The sequence below is a fragment of the Bos mutus genome, chromosome 15, assembly GCF_027580195.1.
Source record: "Bos mutus isolate GX-2022 chromosome 15, NWIPB_WYAK_1.1, whole genome shotgun sequence".
NCBI lineage: Eukaryota > Metazoa > Chordata > Mammalia > Artiodactyla > Bovidae > Bos > Bos mutus.
In genome coordinates, this window is record NC_091631.1 from 39,591,667 (window position 1) to 39,612,059 (window position 20,393).

The 20,393-nt window shown below is 41.5% G+C and overlaps 1 protein-coding gene across 1 annotated transcript in view; it reads left to right on the forward strand.

Annotated features, from left to right (window-relative positions):
• PARVA (parvin alpha) overlaps positions 1-20,393 on the forward strand; it is a 180,010-nt gene that overhangs the window by 122,851 nt on the left and 36,766 nt on the right. Inside the window, exons 5-6 of the mRNA XM_070383944.1 lie at positions 8,521-8,661; positions 18,047-18,162. Of these exons, the coding sequence (XP_070240045.1) occupies positions 8,521-8,661; positions 18,047-18,162 (257 nt within the window). The remainder of the gene's footprint in view (positions 1-8,520; positions 8,662-18,046; positions 18,163-20,393) is intronic.

Genomic DNA, 20,393 nt, shown 5'->3' on the forward strand with positions numbered 1-20,393 from the left:
GAATCTGCCTGCAATGCAGGAGACCCAGGTTTGATCCCTGGGTTGAGAAGATCCCCTGAAGAAGGAAATGGCAACCCATTCCAGTATTCTTGCCTGGAAAATCCCATGGACAGAGGAGCCTGGAAGGCTACAGTCCTTGGAGTTGCAAGAGTCAGACACAACTTAGCGACTAAACCACCACCACCACTCTGCATATAAGTTAAATAAACAGGGTGACAACATACAGCCTTGACATAGTCTTTTCTCAAATTTGAACCAGCCCATTGCTCCATGTCCAGTTCCAACTGCTGCTTCTTGGTCTTCATACGATTTTCTCAGGAGGCAGGTAGTATGGTCTGGTATTCCCATCTCCTGAGAGAACCTAGTGATGTGTAGAATGGGCAGCCGAATGTAGAGGAGGCTGACTCCGCCTTGTTGTTGTTCAGTCACTAAGTCATGTCCACCTTTTTGCAACCCCTTGAACTGCAGCACACCAGGCTCCCCTGTCCTCTGCTGTCTCCCAGAGTTTGCTCAAATTCATGTCCATTGAGTCAATGATGCTATACTCTAAATGGTGAGTGTTAAATAGGGATGATTCCATGAGTCCCAGGAGGAACAGCATCTTGAAGGGTTTGGTCATACTGGTTTTGAGAATCTCTTCCCCACACCCAAAAAAGTACTTAGGCTGAAGTAGTAGCTATGCTACAGTTGAAAGAGTAATGAAAAGCAAGATAGATCGGAGTTCCAATCCTGGTTCTGCCACGAAAACATTCCTCTGCAACTCGGGTCACTCTTCTGTAAAACCAGGAAGATGACCTGTACAGCTTTACAGTAGAGCTGTTCAAAGAGTACCCACCAACCACATGTAGTTATTAAAAGAAATTAAAAATTCATTTACCTAGTCACACCAACTCCATTTCAAATGCTCCCTTGCCAAATATGTCTAGTGGCTACCATATTGAATAGTGCAGAAATGAGCATTTCCATCAAAATTTCTTTTGGATAGCACTACCCTGGCTGTTGCTATGATAGTCATTGATTCCAAGATGATTGAAGATAATGTATACTGCTATTCTTAAATTGGAGGGGACATTTTCTGGTCTCTGAAAAACTCAAAAGCTGGATGAAAGTCTTTTTATTCTTATTCTTTTGTTTATAAGTAGTAGAGAAGCTCTCCAGAGTGTCTCACTAAGTAAAAAAAACAGCATGGTGCAGAAGTGTTGTGTCAGTGTGTCTGTGCATTGAGACACATCTAATATTTGAGTACGTAGAGAGTATCTCTGGTGAGTCACAAAAACTCTCCATAGTGTGGAACTGGGGTATTTGGGACAGCAGAGGGAAGAGGGGACTTAATTTTCACAGCCTGAATTTTGTCGGTGTTTGTATATTCTCAATTTTAAAGTACACGTGCAAATTTCAATAGCAAAACTAAATCTCTCAGTAGATGTCAAATAATAATACGTCATACATTTCAACAGCTCTCCCAAGTGTAACAGGAAGAGAAGGAAACTACCTAAATATGATAAAGACCATTTATACAAAACTTAACAGTGAACACATTAAATAGTGAAATATCAAAGGCACGGCATTAGGAACAAGTCAGAGAGGGTGGCTATCACCACCATGATAAGTGTTTTGGATATGCAAGCTAATGTAATAAGATAAGGAAATAGGTTTCCAGGCTGAACATTATGGCTCACTAAATGTTGAAGCAAATCTTCTTGGCCTGCATACTTTAATATAAACCTTAAAAAACACATATTTTTTTGTATTGTATGGCTTAACTGGAAAGGAATGAAATCCTACTGATGCCAAGAACAACAAGGAAGTGTAAATCCAGTAAAATAAGTGTTAATTTCTAAACAGTAATTAGCCTGAGGTTTAATGGCTCACACTTACAGGGTCAAGAGAGAAAGCCTGAAAGGAAGGGGAATTGGATCAGATGCTCCTGAGTATACACCAGGGTCTCTGAAGTGTAACACTTTCAATGGGTGAAATAGAAAATCTTGTCCCACAGAGAGGGTAAGTAAGGATAAATGTCTGTCTCAGCCTTGGATGTGAATAGGACACAAGAAAGAAGTCTGCACTGATAATTCCTTATCATCAAATGTCTGTACTCACACACATTTTGGACTAGAATTCACAGTACTTATGTGGTTTTAAATGCCCCAAGCTGAAAATGTAGTTAAAACCTGTTCCAAGTTTTTAGTGCTTCCCAAGGCAGGAGCAAACATATGCCTCTTTAAAAGGATGAACCTTAAACCCAGGCTACAAAAAATTCCCAGAGATAAAATTCCAAGGTAAATGAGCTCAAGATCAGAAATCACCAAACACATGAAAGTAAGCCAGTATGACAGCATCAGCCAAAACAATAAACTACAGATTCATCCCACAAATGCTATAGATATGAGCAATTGATCAGTTATGGAATATAAAATACATTTAATATGTCAGAAGTTTTAAGACTATTGAAAGGATGATAAAAGCACAAGTAACTATCAAAACTGGACAAGCAAACTATGAGAGAAAACTAAATCGAACTTCTAGAAATGGGAAAAAATGGAATAATGTAATTAGAAACTTCAATGGATTAGACACAGCTGATTAGGAATTGATGAGCTGGAATATGGCACTGAAGAAATTACCCAGAATGCAATGTGAGAAAGACAATGGAGTGGAAAAGGAGAATTAAAAACAGAGATTAAGAAAATCCAACACATGGCCAATTGGAATTCTAGCAGGAGAAAACAAAGAGAATGGTGTATAGATAATAATTAAAGACATAGTGAATTAAAAATTTCAGAACTGATGGAAGATATGAAGTCTAGATTCAGGAATCTTAGAGTATCCCAAACACGACAAATAATCAGAAATCTTCATAATGAAACCTAAGACACTGAAGGCAAAGAAAAGATCAAAAGCAAAGAGAAAAAAAGAGATTACCTATAACAACAGACTGAAAGCTGTCTTTTATCAGGAACAATAAAATCCCAAGGCTATTGGAATGAAAATTTCAAAGTGCAGAAAAATATTGTTAACTTACAAGTTTATATCCAGAAAAAAAAAAAAAAAAACTTTTAAAAATGGGGAGAAAATTAAGGCATTTTAAACAAACATGAAGTGAGAGGGTTTACTACCAACAGACCCTCACTAAAAGGAATTTCTAGAGTATTCTCCACAAAGAAGGAAAATGAACCCCCAGAAAAGATATGAAATGCAACAAAAAATGAAGATATAGTAGAATCAGAATCCCAGACAACTATAGCACTTAAGTCAGGAATAGTGATTAGTTAGTGTACTGAGGTCCTTGTATTATTTAGTACATGGATAAAGAGACTAATTAGCATAAGACTGTAAGTTAAACACAGATGATAAAACTTCTAAGGAAACCACTAAAACAATAAGACAGAGTATATAGCCTCCCTACTTTTAATAAGGAGAAAATGAGAGGGAATAGAAGCCTTAATCTAAGAGATGACAAGGATGAAAGTGGGACATAAAGAATCAGAAAAATAGAGTAACAGAAAGTTCAAAATAAGCTGATACAAGTGAATCCAAGTATATTTGTAAACCCAATCAATGTAAATTGGCTCTATGCTTTTAAAAGATTGTCACACTAGATAACAAAAAATCTTTCTATATGCTGTTTACTAGACATAGTCTTTAATATATGAGGATACAGAAGGGTTGAAAGAAAAAATGGGAATAATCATATCTACTAGACAATACTAATTAAAAGAAAGCTGGGTAACTATTTTAATATGAAATAGACTAAGGAGAAAAACATTGCTGTGGAAGAGTCTCTACATTATTAATGAGACTAACATTACTAGGAAATAAGGACATTTTGAATTTCCCTGGTGGATCAGATGGTAAAGCATCTGCCTACAATGTGGGAGTCCCAGGTTCGATCCCTGGGTTGGGAAGATCCTCTGGAGAAGGAAATGGCACCCCACTCCAGTACTCTTGCCTGGAAAATCCCATGGACAGAGGAACATTGTAGGCTACAGTCCATGGGGTCGCAAAGAGTCGGACACAAGTGAGCGACTGCACTTTCACTTTCAAGGACATTTTAAAACTAAAACATTTTATGCATTAAATGTTACTATATAAAAATTTTAAATGTTGGTCAGAATTACAAGAACTTGACAAATCTACCATTAACATATTTCTTTTAATAACACATTAAGAAAAAGTTCATAAAACTAGAGAAGACCTAGACAATCTAAATGACCAGCAACACCTCCAAATGAGTATTCTCATTCTTTTCAACTGCATGGAACACTTACAAATTTTGACTATGTCCATAAAGCCTCAACAAGCTATACAGACCAAATTCTTTGACCATAATACAATAAAAAAAACTTTTTTAAACTAGCCCTCTCCATGTTTTTGGAAACAAAAATATAATAACTTAGGAATTGTTCATATTGGAAGGAGTAGTTGATGTATTCTAATTCTTTGAAGGGTGGTTACATTTATATAGTATGATATATGTGGTGACTGTGTTTGTTAGAATATCTAACAATTCTAACAATTCTGAATGACAACCATTCAGAATACTTGAGTTTATTCTGCCCTGTTTTGATATTTGAGAACTTTTTGAATACTGTTTCATTGTTTCTATAAATAATCTCTGCAAAAGCCTATTTGGATGCTAACTTCAAAAACAACTGAAAGATTTACAATATAATCCTACCTGAGAAAATTTTCTAAATAGCATCCTATTTCAAAATCATGTCTACTACTTTACAACAAGTTAAACTAATGATGAACAATTTTCAGAACTATAATAACATGAGAGAAACAATTTCCTGGAAGAATAAGAATTTGGTAATGGAAATTTTCATAGAACTAGCTGAAATTAGCTGAATAAAGGGGAAAAAAACTAAAGACTTTAAAAAGAAATTATCTATAAATTCTTAGTAACACTGAATGAAGTTATTTAACTGTAGGACTATTTGAGTAGATCTCTTAAATTTTAAGGGTTGAATATTTTTAAAATAATATGAAGGGTAGAAACAATAGAAGAGACTCTCAAAGAAATCTATCTTAAAATGTCATAAAATTGAAATAAGTGACATAAGCTTACACAATAGGGACAGTAATGTTTTATGTTATTTGTGTGCCTAGAGAATATTGAAAACTCAAAGAATAATAAAGGAATTTGGTAAGATGACTGTATTCAAGAAGAAAATTTGTAAGACAATAACTTCTATTTTTACCAGTAAAAATCAGTTGGTAATACAGATATACATACATACACACACAGGATGTTTACTGCAACTTTATTACAAATGGGGAAAAAGTGGAATATAACCTGACTGTGTATCTACAGGGGAACGATAAAAATTCATTCAGGCTTTTCCATAACCTATTTTCTACTAGGCAATTTTGTCTTCAAAGAATTACTCAAGAGGCATTTGACTTGGATAAGCTACAACTACTGAGAAGTAAGATAATATAAGCTATATGGGGACCATTGATGGATGGTGAACTTTCATTAGTTTCTCCTCAAAATGAGGAGAAAAGACATTTTAAACATGCTTCAGAAAGTCCTGTCAGTCCTCCAGTGAGTTGTGGAGAATGGATTAGGTGAATCCAAGAGCAACCTAGATAGCATATTGAAAAGCAGAGACATTACTTTGCCAACAAAGGTCCGTCTAGTCAAGGCTATGATTTTTCCTGTGGTCATGTATGGATGTGAGAGTTGGACTGTGAAGAGAGCTGAGCACCGAAGAATTGATGCTTTTGAACTGTGGTGTTGGAGAAGACTCTTGAGAGTCCCTTGGACTGCAAGGAGATCCAACCAGTCCATTCTGAAGGAGATCAGCCCTGGGATTTCTTTGGAAGGAATGATGCTAAAGCTGAAAATCCAGTACTTTGGCCGCCTCATGTGAAGAGTTGACTCACTGGAAAAGACTCTGATGCTGGGAGGGATTGGGGGCAGGAGGAGAAGGGGACGACAGAGGATGAGATGGCTGGATGGCATCACCGACTCGATGAACATGAGTCTGAGTGACCTCCGGTAGTTGGTGATGGACAGGGAGGCTGGCGTGCTGCATTCATGGGGTTGCAAAGAGTCGGACACGGCTGAGCAACTGAACTGAACTGAACTGAATAGCAGACAACATTATTTCCTATTCAGTTCAGTTCAGTCGCTCAGTCGTGTCCGACTCTTTGCAACCCCAAGAATCGCATCACACCAGGCCTCCCTGTGCATCACCAACTCCCGGAGTTCACTCAGACTCACGTCCATCGAGTCAGTGATGCCATCCAGCCATCTCATCCTCTGTCGTCCCCTTCTCCTCCTGCCCCCAATCCCTCCCAGCATCAGTCTTTTCCAATGAGTCAACTCTTCACATGAGGTGGCCAAAGTACTGGAGTTTCAGCTTTAGCATCATTCCTTCCAAAGAAATCCCAGGGCTGATCTCCTTCAGAATGGACTGGTTGGATCTCCTTGCAGTCCAAGGGACTCTCAAGAGTCTTCTCCAACACCACAGTTCAAAAGCATCAATTCTTCGGTGCTCAGCTTTCTTCACAGTCCAACTCTCACATCCATACATGACCACTGGAAAAACCATAGCCTTGACTAGACGGACCTTTGTTGGCAAAGTAATGTCTCTGCTTTTCAATATGCTATCTAGGTTGGACATAACTTTCCTTCCAAGGAGGAAGCGTCTTTTAATTTCATGGCTGCAGTCACCATCTGCAGTGATTTTGGAGCCCCAAAAATAAAGTCTGACACTGTTTCTACTGTTTCCCCATCTATTTCCCATGAAGTGATGGGACCAGATGCTGTGATCTTCATTTTCTGAATGTTGGGCTTTAAGCCAACTTTTTCACTCTCCTCTTTCACTTTCATCAAGAGGCTTTTTAGTTCCTCTTCACTTTCTGCCATAAGGGTGGTGTCATCTGCATATCTCAGGTTATTGATATTTCTCCCAGCAGTCTTGATTCCAGCTTGTGTTTCTTCCAGTCCAGCATTTCTCATTATGTACTCTGCATATAAGCTAAATAAGCAGGGTGACAATATACAGCCTTGACATACTCCTTTTCCTATTTGGAACCAGTCTGTTGTTCCATGTCCAGTTCTAACTGTTGCTTCCTGACCTGCATATAGGTTTCTCAAGAGGCAAGTCAGGTGGTCTGGTATTCCTAACTCTTTCAGAATTTTCCACAGTTTATTGTGATCCACACAGTCAAAGGCTTTGGCATAGTCAATAAAGCAGAAATAGATGTTTTTCTGGAACTCTCTTGCTTTTTTGATGATCCAGCAGATGTTGGCAATTTGATTCCTAGTTCCTCTGCCTTTTCTAAAACCGGCTTGAACATCTGGAAGTTCACGGTTCACGTATTGCTGAAGCCTGGCTTGGGGAATTTCGAGCATTACTTTACTAGCGTGTGAAAGGAATCCAAAATTGTTCCTTAAGATAGAAATATAAATTTACATCAATAAAATAGACTTTTTTTTTTGCCTTTAAGTATTAAGGGGTTATGTCATTGCATACCTGAACCATTGATTTTAAAAGATACCAGGATAAGTACCACTCAAAGAAAAAAAAACCTTCAATTAAACTATTACCTGATGCTTTCTTATGACTTGGAATTTTTATGTTCTACTTTTTGAAATTGCTCATGTAGGCTTTCTTTAAATTTACTGAAGTATAGTTGATTTACAATGTTTTGTTAATTTCTGCTGTACAGCATCTTGTAGGCTTACTGAGACATGGACGTGACCACACTGTGAAGAGTTATGACCAAGTTCATCCACATAGACGCAGTGGTAACTCTTACAGCTTCCATCTGGCTGTCAGCAGTTGTAGGGTCCCATCAGTTTTAAGACAGCCTGATTTCAGGGATGTTAAAATGTGAAAGGATGTGTGCGTTAGAGTTGATTAAATAGGACACATCAAATTAGTTATCTTCCACGTGGGTTTAAAAGGAAAGAAGGTTATTGAGACATAAATATGATTCATATTGTACTGCACTACGAGAGTATTCAGAACACCTTGAATTAGGACTTGACCACTGCCCAGGGGAAGCACGGAAGGCTTTCTAGTCGGGGCACAGGAATGTCCTTGGAGAAGAAGGCAGACATGAAAAAAGAGGGTAAACCCCAGATATGAGGGGAAATAGCTCAAATATGATAAACTGGGTTAAATGCCCACCTATGGTCCTGGATTCCCTGGAGAAAGGAAAGGCTACCCACTCCAGTATTCTGGCCTGGAGAATTCCATGGACTGTATATGTATATAGTCCATGGGGTTACAAGAGTCAGACATGACTGAGTGACTTTCACTCACTCACTCATGGTCCTAAGGCCTTATCATTTTGGGGTTTCAAGACACAATCCCTAGGTCTTCATAATACATACCAGCAGCACAGTGCCACCATCAGCTGAGGAAGGGACAGCAGCAACCCTCTTACTAGGTGCCAGTATGTATTTGGTGAGTGAGTGAATGAGTGAAGGTGTGAGTGCATGGCTTAGGGTGGTGTGTAGCAAAAGTAATAGCTGTTCTCTTTCCCTTGTCGCCCCAGAGAAACTCGAGAGTGAGAAGCTGAACGTCGCTGAGGTCACCCAGTCAGAGATTGCCCAGAAGCAAAAGCTGCAGACTGTCCTGGAGAAGATCAATGAAACCCTGAAACTTCCTCCTCGGAGCATCAAGTGGAACGTAGACAGTGAGTTTTGTGAAGGGAAATGGGATTGGTACAGGACACCTGTGGGGTTTCCCCAGGAGGTTGCATCATAAGCTGGGTGGGTACAAACCCATACATCTCTGAGCGAGATCTGCCTTTCCTGAGAATGCAAGCTCATCACCCTCATCCAAAGGAATCTGAGGAAGACCACAAAATGTCAAAATCTAGTGTGCTTTTTCTGTAAAAGACATTCTGTAGAAACCTCATGTAGATTGTTGGGAAGGAAACTCCTGCTCATTGAGCTACGTCTGAGTCCCAGCACAACCTTTTGAAAAAACTGTCTCCAGCTTGTCAAAGCTCTGGAAAGTGGAGATCCCTAGTTTGAACAGCTGAGAAGCGGGGAGCAGGGACTTGGCTCTATTCCAATGCCCACCCTCTTCCTCTCACCCCCTTACTGTCCAGAGGGAGCAAAGATATGGTTGAGAGCATAGGTACTGGAATAGGATTTTAAAATTCAGGTTTTCATGCAAGTGTAGCTCATGGATCTCAGAGAGTATAAATGGTTCATTCTCTTGCTGCCTCAAGGGCCTGGCTGTCTAATATGGACCTAATTGAGTCCATATCAGTCAACATGAGATCAATAGATTTGAGCGAATCCAGTAGCAACAACACGTTTTCCTATCGGGAGCCCAACATTGTTTTGTTCTTTGTGATAGAATAAAAATATGCATTTAGATGGATAAAATGACTTAGATTGTAGGTTTTGCCTTGTAAGTGTTAAGAGATTGAGTATTATATCTATTGTATCTGATGTAGACAACTTAAAACATTTTTTTTTTGGCTGCACTGGGCCTTTGTTGCTGCACGCGAGCCGTCTCTACGTGCGCTGTGTGGGCTTCTCACTGCGGTGGCTTCTCTTGTTGCAGAGCACAGGCTCTAGGCACCGCGCTTCGGTAGTTCTGGTGCGTGGGCTCTAGAGTGCAGCCTTAGTAGTCGTGGCACACGGACTTAGGTGCTCCACAGTATGTGGAGTCCTCCCAGACCAACGATGAAACCCACGTCCCTTGCATTGCAGCCTGATTCTTAATCGCTGGACAACCAGGGAAGTCCTGATGTATACTACTTAAAATGGACGTCTCCTCCCCCCCTCTGCTAAGCTGCTAAGTCACTTCAGTCGTGTCCGACTCTGTGCAACCCCAGAGACGGCAGCCCACCAGGCTCCCCTGTCCCTGGGATTCTCCAGGCAAGAACACTGGAGTGGCTTGCCATTTCCTTCTCCAAGACGGAAATTCTTCTGCCATTTCCTTCTCACTCCATGAAAGTGAAAAGTGAAGTCGCTCAGTCGTGTCTGACTCCGAGCAACCCCATGGACTGCAGCCTACCAGGCTCCTCCGCCCATGGGATTTTCCAGGCAAGAGTACTGGAGTGTGGTGCCTTCTCCAACCTCACCCCACCCCAAAAAACCACCTTTTAGACCTGAGAAAGTAAGGTCTCTGACCTCTCCAAGTCAGAGACATAATAGCTGCCACTGGCGATCTCTTCAGCAGGTTCCTAATATCCTTCATTGGAAAAAGATGCCAAGGATGCCTCCTTCAGCATAATTGCACTTTTGCTTGCAGGCGTGATAAGCCGCCTGGAGCAGCACACAGCACGGGGAACAAGGCATCCTGTGCCGAGCAGAGCAGACACCTGACGGTGGGAGGGGGCAGGCCGTCGCTGTGAGCCCCAGAGGCTGCCCCAGGCCCCAGGAATGCTAATCATGTTCAGCGGGGGAGGGAAAGGGAGCTGATCACTAGTTTGGGTAATGTATCTGCATTCTGGAAATCCATAATATTAATAAGCATTAAAGTCCTCCGATGCTGACCTCTGGTCAGTTTTATTTGATCCTATTTCCTAGTCCTTTGAATATGGACCATCTCTATATACCTCTCCAAAACAAAACACCTTTTACCTTTTTTTTTTTTTTTAATTGAAGTATAGTTGATTTGTTAGTTGCTCAGTCTTCTCCGACTCTTGCAACCCCATGGACTGTAGCCCACCAGGCTTCTCTGTCCATGGAATTCTCCAGGCCAGAATACAAGAGGGAGTTGCCATTCCCTTCTCCAGGAGATCTTCTCAACCCAGGGATTGAACCCAGGTCTCCTGCATTGCAGGCAATTTCTTTACTGTCTGAGCCACCAGGGAAGGAATGAAATATTGGGGAAACCCTCTGGAGCTCTTTTTTTTTTTATTGAAACATAATTGGTTTACAGTATTGTGTTAATCTCTGCTGTACAGCAAAGTGATTCAGTTATACATATATATATATATACACACATTCTTCTAAAAATTATTTTTCACTATGATTTATCACAGGATATTGACTATAATTCCCTGAGCTACTGTAGTAGGACCTTGTTTCAAAACTCCTTTTCGTGTATCATGGAATCCAACTCGGAAAATAGGAAAGATGGAATTGTTTTTTTTCATTTGTTTTTAGGCAACAGAAATTTATTTGCTCCCAGTTTTGGAGGCCACAAGTCTGAGACCAAGGGGTGGGTATCTTGGTTCTTTCTGAGAGCTGCAAGGGGAGGATCTGTTACAGGCCTCTCTCCTGAGCTCACAGAGGGCTGATTTATTGCTATATTTCTTCACATCATCTTCCTTCTATGCATATCTCTGTGTCCAAATTTTCTCTTTTGATAAGGACACTTGTCATGTTGGATTAGGGACTCCCCCTACTCCAGCATGACCTCATCTTAACTAATCATATCTGCATTGATTTTACAAATAAGGTCACATTCAGGGGGACTGGAGGCTAAGACTCCAGTGGGTTTTCATTTCCTTCTCCAGGATGAATTTGAGGCTGACGTGAGCAAATCAACCCTTAACATCTGGCCAGCCCCCCACCTACATCTCTGTCCGCAAATGTATTTGATGCTGTCTCAGCCTCTCTTCTTGTCATCCATACACTGGCCTCATTTAAATAGGGCACAATATTCCCACCTTTCTAGAACCCTTTCTGGAAGACATTTCCTTGATCTGAAACATTCCTCATTTCATCTTCCCCATCCCCAAACCATTTTGCCTGGTTTAAGATTGGAATTTTTTAAAACCACATCAGAACCCTTGTCTTCAATGGCTTTGAATGATTTGTTTTGGGTTTGCATTCACTTTCATTTCTTATAGGGAAATGTCTACAAGTAAAATAATCACATCTATTACCACTCTCATCTAGCTGTTTTCATTTTTTTGTCATTACTATCCACATCAATGCATAGTTTTTCATATTTTTACTTGATGAAGGCATGTACAAACTCATTTTGTTATCCTCTCTTAATATTACATCATACGTATCTTCTATATTCGCATGTGGTTTTTGTAGTTATAATTTTTGATAGCTGCTCTGTTTCCTGGGCTAGGTGTCCCGTAGTTAACTTAAACCCTATGTTGACATTGATCTTTTTTAGAATGTTTTCCAGCTTATTGCTAATATCAGATAGTGCCGAGTTAAATGTTAGGTTGTGACTCTTTGCTTTTCTTGAATTATTCTCATCAGATAGCTTTCCAGAACTGAGAGGAATTACTAGGTCAGAGGGAATAATTATCTCAGGGACCAGCTCCCTGTGATGCCTTGGGGCTTCAGGCTGCAGTGGTTTCTGTGATAAGGAATATGGCGGGCATGACTCCCAGGGCAGGCTCTAACCCCTCCTCTCTTGGTTATCTTCCCTGGCTCTTTCTGAGGACATTGTGTCATCTTTCCACTCAGGATCAAGATGGCAGGGACAGCACTGAGTTTCCGAGGTCCTTGATCCATGGTTTTAGGGGATTCTTCCTTTTCTTTTTTTTTTCATTCACAGTAATAATTTTTATTATTGAAAATTTAGAAAATACAGTTAAAAGACGCTTAAATAACATCTAACATATTTAACATATTTATCATGCTGTATGCCTTGTACTTATCTAAACACTTTACATATTTGGAGCCTTGCAATCGTTATTCAACCATCTGAGGTAAAGATTCTACTGTCCCCATTTAACAGATGGTAAAGTTAAGGCATAGAGAGGTTAAGAAACAATAAATGTAAGCTTCCCAAGGGCAAGGATTTTTGTCCCTTTACTGTTGTATCCCTAAAGCGTGGAAAAATGATTGGCAATACTAAGAACAATACTATTTGCTAAAGGAGTGTCGTTGTTCAAGGTCACACGTGGGTGAGTGGTGGAGCCAGGAATGAGACCCAGAGAGTCTGGCTGCAGAGCCTGTGTACTGAGCCCACACGTACTGCCCCCAAGAGCTGTCCATCAGATACAAGCACTGTCAGCCTTGTGATGTTCTTTGGGGGTGGTGTGTGTATGTGTTTGTAAGAACTAAATACATCAATAAATGAATAAAATGTGTGCATATACTTTGCATATAAAATATATTTTTATGAAGATGAGATAAACCTGTATATATGTTTAGAAAGTGTTTATCTTTACAGATCATTATCCTTCTTTATGTCACTTTTTAAAATCTAATATGATGTAGATTAGGTATATCATAATTTACTTATGACAGATTTTAAGATTTTTTTTCCATTTTCTCACTAATATCAGTACAGCCTGAGGAGTTCTGTCTGCTCATAGACATAATTACTTCTTAGGAATAAAACCTCAGCAATGTTAGTTTAGAGCCAAAGGATATGTACATTTTAAGGTCCTAACACATACTGCCAAACTGCCTCCTCCCAAATTGCACCAATTTCTGTTTCCACCACAATTCATGTTTGGAGAACTATTTCTCACTCAGCAGCACCCTTGAAACAGTTTCCCAGCCCTGGAGCGACCTTCGTGGGGTCTGCAGGGCCCAGTTTATACAGTGGAGGCCTGGCTTCTCAGCCCTGCTGTCGTTCTGCACGTTTCCACCCTGACTTGAGCACAGGCGCACAGTGGCCCTGCATTCTGCCCGGCATCAGGGAGAAGACACCCGGAGATGTGCTGAGAGATAAAGGGATGAGAGTGCCCAGATACACAGAGGTTGTCAGAAGCTTTCTTAATTGAAATGATAACATGTCTTTATTCTAAAGAAACATTTGAAGCAGTAAAAAAGAATCTTTCAGCTATAGCATTTTGTTTTTTTCACTTTCCAAGGCTTGGCAACAAGTACGTGTGTGTATGTGTGTATTTGTGCACATATGTGTATGTGTGTGTATTTATATACATGTATGTATGTGTGTACAAATATATGTGTATTTATAGGCATAAATCCATAAATGTATATATTTACCTTATTTCTAGTTCTCTTTAATATTCTTAATATTTACATCTATCTACTTTGTCAATGATTTTCAATGCATGCAAACTATCTCATCTTGTGGATGTCCTATAATTTATTAAAGCAGTGACTATTAAATCGTGTTTGTCCCAACCTTGGGATTTGCAAGGAAAATCTCAGGCATCACTGAGGAGAAGAGAAGCAGCTCTGTAGTTAGGATAAAGGGGCCAGAGCAGTTGTACTCCTTTTCATCAGTTTTGCCTGCTGGCTTTTGGAACAAAGGATTTCTCTGCTTACTTTTTTAAAAAAAATTGAAGTTAGACTGCTTGTCTGAACCATCGTCTTACATTTGGGTGTGCGTTTCCCAGATTTTTTAAAATGATAATATATTAATGATAATTACCCATTATGTTTTATCACAGCATACTGAATATAGTTACCTGTGCTGTGCCGTAAGGCCTTGTTTATCCACTCTGTGTGTAACACCTTGCATCTGCTGACCCTAACCTCCCAGCCCATCCCCTCCTCACCCACCCTCCTCCTTGGCAGCCGTACGTCTGTTCTCTGTGTCTGCGAATCTGTTTTGTAGATAAGTTCGTTTGTGTCATATTTTAAATTCCACCTAGAAGTGATATCGTGTGATATTTTGTCTTTCTCTGCCAGGCTTACTTCCCTTAGTATGATCATCGCTAGGTCCATCCAAATGGCATTATTTCATTCTTTTTAATGGCTGCTGCTACTGCTGCTGCTAAGTCGCTTCAGTCGTGTCCGACTCTGTGTGACCCCATAGATGGCAGCCCACCAGGCTCCTCCATCCATGGGATTTTCCAAGCAAGAGTACTGGAGTGGGGTGCCGTCACCTTCTCCGTTTAATGGCTGAGTAGTATTCTATTCTGTAAATATGCCATATCTTTTTTCCCCCAAACTTTAAACTTAATTTTGTATTGGGGTATAGACGATTAACAATGTTTAGTATTGGGTGAACAGCGAAGGGACTCAGCAACACATAGACATGTATCCATTCTCCCCAGACCTCCTCATACGCAGCCTGGCACATAACACTGAGTCGAGTTCCAAGTTCTATATGACAGGTACTTGTTGGTTGTCCATTTTGAATATAGCAGTGTGTCCATGACCTTCCCAAACTTCCTAACTGTCCCTTCCCTCTGGCAACCATAAGTTCATTTTCTAAGTCTGTGAGTCTCATTCTGTTTTGTAAGTTTATTTGTATCATTTCTTTTTAGATTCCACATTTAAAGGATGTCATATGATATTTCCCTTCCCTGACTTACTTCACTCAGTATGTATGATACTCTCTAGGTCTGTCCATGTTGTTGCAAATGGCGTTGTTTCATTCTTTTTAATGGCTGAGTAATATTCCATTTATATATTACCACATCTTCTTTATCCATACCTCTGTTGATTACACCACATCTTCTTTATCCATACCTCTGTTGATTACACCACATCTTCTTTATCTATTCATCTTTCAATGGACATTTAGGTTGTTTCCATGTCTTGGCTATTGTAAATAGTGTTGCTATGAACATAAGGGTGCAGGTATCTTTTTGAATTATGATTTTGTCCAGATATATGCCCAGGAATGGGATTGCTGGTTCATATGCTAACTCTTATTTTTTGAGGAACTTCTGCACTGTTTTCCATGGTAGCTACACCAGTTTACATTTCCACCAACAGGATAGAAGGATTCCCTTTCTCCGTGCCCTCTCCAGCATTTATTATTTAACATCCTTTTTACATAGCATGTATGTGATGTGAGAGAGAGAGAAAAAGAGAGAAACTATGTAATTTTCTCTCTTGAAAGTATACCCAGAAAGACAGAGCACTCATTGGAAGAGTCTGACATCTGTATGGTGCCTGCAGCACAGCTCTGCTTTGCTTACCAAGACAGTCAAGGCAGCATACAGCATCACCAGAGTGTGAGAACAAGATTTCTGACCACAGCTTTTCCAGCATTATGAGAAAAGGGAGTGGTAGCAAATGTCCTTACAAGCCTCAGTGACAGGACTGACGTGGTCAGTTCTGACTGGAAGAACAAACCCAGATTTTGCCTTGTCCATCATGTCAGTGGGTCAGTCCCATGCAAGGGGCCCTTTTTTGAAAGGGTGAGTGGGTCACACTGGGTCTTACTTGTGGTACTCGGACTCTCTAGTTGCTGCATGGGCTCAGCTGCCTCATAGCACATGGGATCTTTGTTCCCCGATCAGGGATTGAACCCGTGTCACTGCATTGGCAGATGAATTCTTTACCACTGGACCACGAGGGAAGCCCCCAGGTGCCTTTTTTAAGGCTATAAATGTTGGGGGATTCTTAGTTGACAAAGCCAAAGGCCCCAAGCTGAAAACTCCTTCTGGAAGGCCATGAGTTAAGAACAGTTCATCTGCTGTTTGGTGGTGGTATTGAGTTGCTGTTCATCAGAGTCAGTGGAAAACCTTCTTTGAAGCATCAGTGATAACAGAAAACTCTAATGAGTTCCCAAGAATGGTCTGAATCATTTCATTTTCTTGGTGATTTCCCAAAGCTTCTGTTGGAGCAGATTTATTGATCCCAGGGCAGACAGAATGACACCCTAATAATGGGCCCAGGTCACACTCACTAACTACACAAAATAGACATTTCTTTTTCCTTCCTTAAATGCCCCTGTAATTAGACCCATAAGGCTGGCAGGACTTACTTTCCCTGTGAAGGCAGTTAAAGTATCTGGAGACTTTCTCCTTTCGTGAAAGAAAGGGGAGAAAGTTGACATGGTTTAGTTGCCTGGATGCCAGGCACTTTCTCATAAGTGATAATAAAAAAATATCCCTGGAGAAGGGAATGGCAACCCACTCCAGTATCCTTGCCTGGAGAATCCCATGGATGGAGAAGCCTGGTAGGCTACAGTCCACGGGGTCGCAAAGAGTCGGACACGACTGAGCGACTTTTTACTTTTACTTTTTACTTAGTAACTATGTAACATCCAGCTAAAGACTAGCAGGCAGGTAGTCTTTCTGCCCCCTTCTGATGTCTATGTCAGAAGCTTTCTCTATCTCCTTTATACTTTAATAAAACTTTATTACACACACACACACAAAACCCCACCATTCCTAGGCATTGCTATGTGCTAGGAGCTTTGCCTATGTTATGTCTGGAAGTTCTTACCACCTGCATTTCTTCACAGGCATTGTTGTCCTCATGTGCGAGGTTGAGCAGGTTGAGCCTCAGGGGCCTTGAATGGCTTACCCAAGGCCGTGAGCTCAGTAAGGGAATGGTAGTTTGTTGGGTCAGAACGCAGGCTCCAGTTGACCTGACCCTGTGTGCCCGTTACATCACACCTTTTGTCCTCTCGTCTCAGAAAGCTACAACTCAGTAGTTTCCCAGCCTTTTCTGGCATACACGGCTTACCATCCAGCACACAGCTCAGCTATAGAAGGCAGCTGGGGCATGAACATCCCCTCCCAGCTATGACCAAAGGGCACTGCCTGCACTCAGTATGCATGGCACTCAAGAGAGCAACAAAATCCTGGGGTGTCTCCCATGCCTTCCTCTGGGGGTCTTAAAGCCCTGGATGAAGGAAGGTACCTGGTGTCCTGACTCCGTGTTCACTGATTGAGGGCCTGCTTTGTGTAGAGCCTTGGAACAAGAGAAGGGGTGATAACCCATAGAGTTCCCCATCAGATGGGAAGGGAGGGGGAAACAGCAGACATGCTTACGGTCATCGGCAGAGAGTGAAGAAGGTGGCGGTGGCGCCGCGCTGATCAGCACTCAGGTTCCAGCTGTTGTCAGGATCCCAGTCAGAGTGGAGAAGCACTGCACTGCAATCCAGGAGTAACACCATCTAAGAAGTGAATCCACGGGATCTGGCTGAGAACCGAGGGGGCCCAGGGTGAGGCCTACAATGACTAAGGGTGTCCCCTGACCCTTAGGGGTTGGATGAAAGGGGCATTGATTGTGGATCAAAGTGAATCAGGATGCTGGGTGAGGGGTCACTGAACCCAGATTTCTTTTCCATTTTGTGTACAAGCATTTAATTCTGCATGTAGCTGAAGATGAGGTTTGATGGCCATGAACGGCCTCACAAGACCAGGACACAGACTGCATTAGCCTGTGTGGCACTGCTTTGTTTTGAGTATCTGTTTATATCTGCCTAGAACCTGAAAGAAGATTCTCTGATTTATAAATCATCTTTTATTTCAGCTGTCCATGCCAAGAGCCTGGTAGCCATCTTGCATCTGCTAGTTGCTCTGTCCCAGTATTTCCGGGCACCAATCCGACTCCCAGACCATGTTTCCATCCAAGTGGTTGTGGTCCAGGTAAGTCAGAAACCCCTACAAACATCAGTGCCCTTAACGGGTACAGGGGCTGAGCTCCGGGGTGAGCTCGGGCACACTGGGAAGCTTGCTAGGAGAACCAAATGAATGCTGAGTGTGCCTGGGTGCACTGTGTGTTGGGAAGCTTGTCAGTGAGCTTTCTGATGCATGTGGGCTCATCTCCGATAAATGTACAAAGGGTGGAACAGCGTGTGCTTGTGTCCGGGACAGCCTTATGTGGGGCGTGCGCCTGGGGTTTACATGCTTTTGTGAGGAAGGCGCCTGGGTGTTATATATTTGAGGGTGGGTGCTGTATATATTTGTGAGGTCTGTGTAGTATGATTAGGAGAACACATTCCCATGTGTGTATGTATATGTCCTACAAGCCATGGAGAGTCATTTTTTGGTTAAACAACCAATGCACAGTTATTGAGAAGAGGCAGGTATTTGTGCATGTGAGGGCACGTGTGCATGTGTACACATGTGTGTTTGAGAGAGACCCTGACAGGCCGTGCCCATGTTGAGGGCACTACCACTTTTCACCTGCCCAGAGAAGCGCAGCTGGGGTATCAAGTCATCTTGTGCAGATTATTATGTGGAATTTCCATTCACACATGGCTCTGTCCTTTCCACAATGAGGGGATGCTCTCTCCCCATGACTATCTCATTCTGCTCCTAACCCCATTAGATACTCAAATTCAATTTTATTTTCCAACTTTATGCTGTTGAGCAAAAGGTCGTCATTTTGTTGGCTTCTGTTCTTTTCCAAATAAACATGCTGCAAGGGAGAACATCCCTAATGAACAACTCCCTGGTTATTCAAGGTTATCCAGGGTTCTGTCTGGCGGCTCTGCCATCCCTTGGTGAAGAAGAGCCTGGAGGGCCAGTAGGATTCGCTTGAGAAGCCAGGCCAGGCCAGCTTCCTGGACGAAAGGTCTTTGGGCCAGGCTTTCAGGGATCAGAAGTGAACCGGAGGAAAGGCGGACATGGGGGTGCCACTCAGCTGTGCCCTAATGAAAAAGTATTTTTTCCAATGCCTTCTGGGTACTTAACTTGCCAAACATTAAGGGGATATAATAGGAATATGACACCTTGGCCCTGCTTGCCCAGAGACAGGACTGCCTAAGCAGTGGAGAGGGCTATCAGAGGCCCCTTGTCAATGCAAACGTGTGTGGTTCAGACACTGAGTGCAGCTGACTGAAAGGGACTAATTGGCCTCACTTATTGGGCTCTCAACTGTGTCAAGCATGGCATGAAGGATTTTATGGATATGCGGCCAGCCCAGAGCCTCCTGGTGTATGCATCTTCCTAGTGAATCCAGGCCATCTCTATTGTATCATTTTTTTTTTTTACCAATCAATAAAGTGTGAATCCATTTCATTATATTTTTTAAAACTATGATTCAGGATTTGTGAGGATGAGGGGTGAAACAGTGGTCACTGCAGGCCCGTGTCTCATGCCTTATTTTGAGCTCAGTTATAGGCCATCAGAAGCCTATCGCTGGTTTAATTTCTCCTGCAGGCCGTTTCGTTAGCATGAGGGAGAAAGGAGGACGTGTTACGTAAAATGGCATCAAGGCATGTCAGGTTTTATGGGGTGTTTTGCTTTATCAAGTTAAACAGGCACAGAAGCATGACTCAAATGGCTGTAAGATGCTGACTGAACTAGAGGGTTAGTTCTTTAGGGAACAAATAGTGGATCGAAGTGAATCAGGATGCTATGAGGGGCACTGAACCCAGAATTCTTTTCCATTCTATGTACAAGCATTTATTAATTCTGTCTGTTGTTGGAGATGAGGTTTGATGTCTGTGAATGGCCTTATTAGTCCTATGTGAAAATTTTTACATATGTTGAAGCTGAATTTGGAGACAGTCCTGGTTTATCCTCACTGGATCTTTTTTAAATGGTATTTTACATTTTTTTCTTCCTTTTTTGCTTTGATAGTTCATTCTTCTTAATCTAATCCAGATACAGGCATGGCCTTTATCCAGCTCTACCTTTCCTTCTGTAAAAGGATTTTGTAAGGATGCTAGTTTCTGTGGCTGTTGGGAATGCCAAGAAAAGCTTGTGAAAGTTGGGCAGGAGGGTCAGAAGGTGGGCTTTAGCTAAGAGAATGAAGCTTGGAGGCTCCTTCTTGACATACCTTGGCCTTTGTGGAAGATGGATTTGCTCTGACAACCTCTTGCCATGCCTAGACTATCTTCCAAGTGTCTGGTAACTGATTGAGTAGGGAC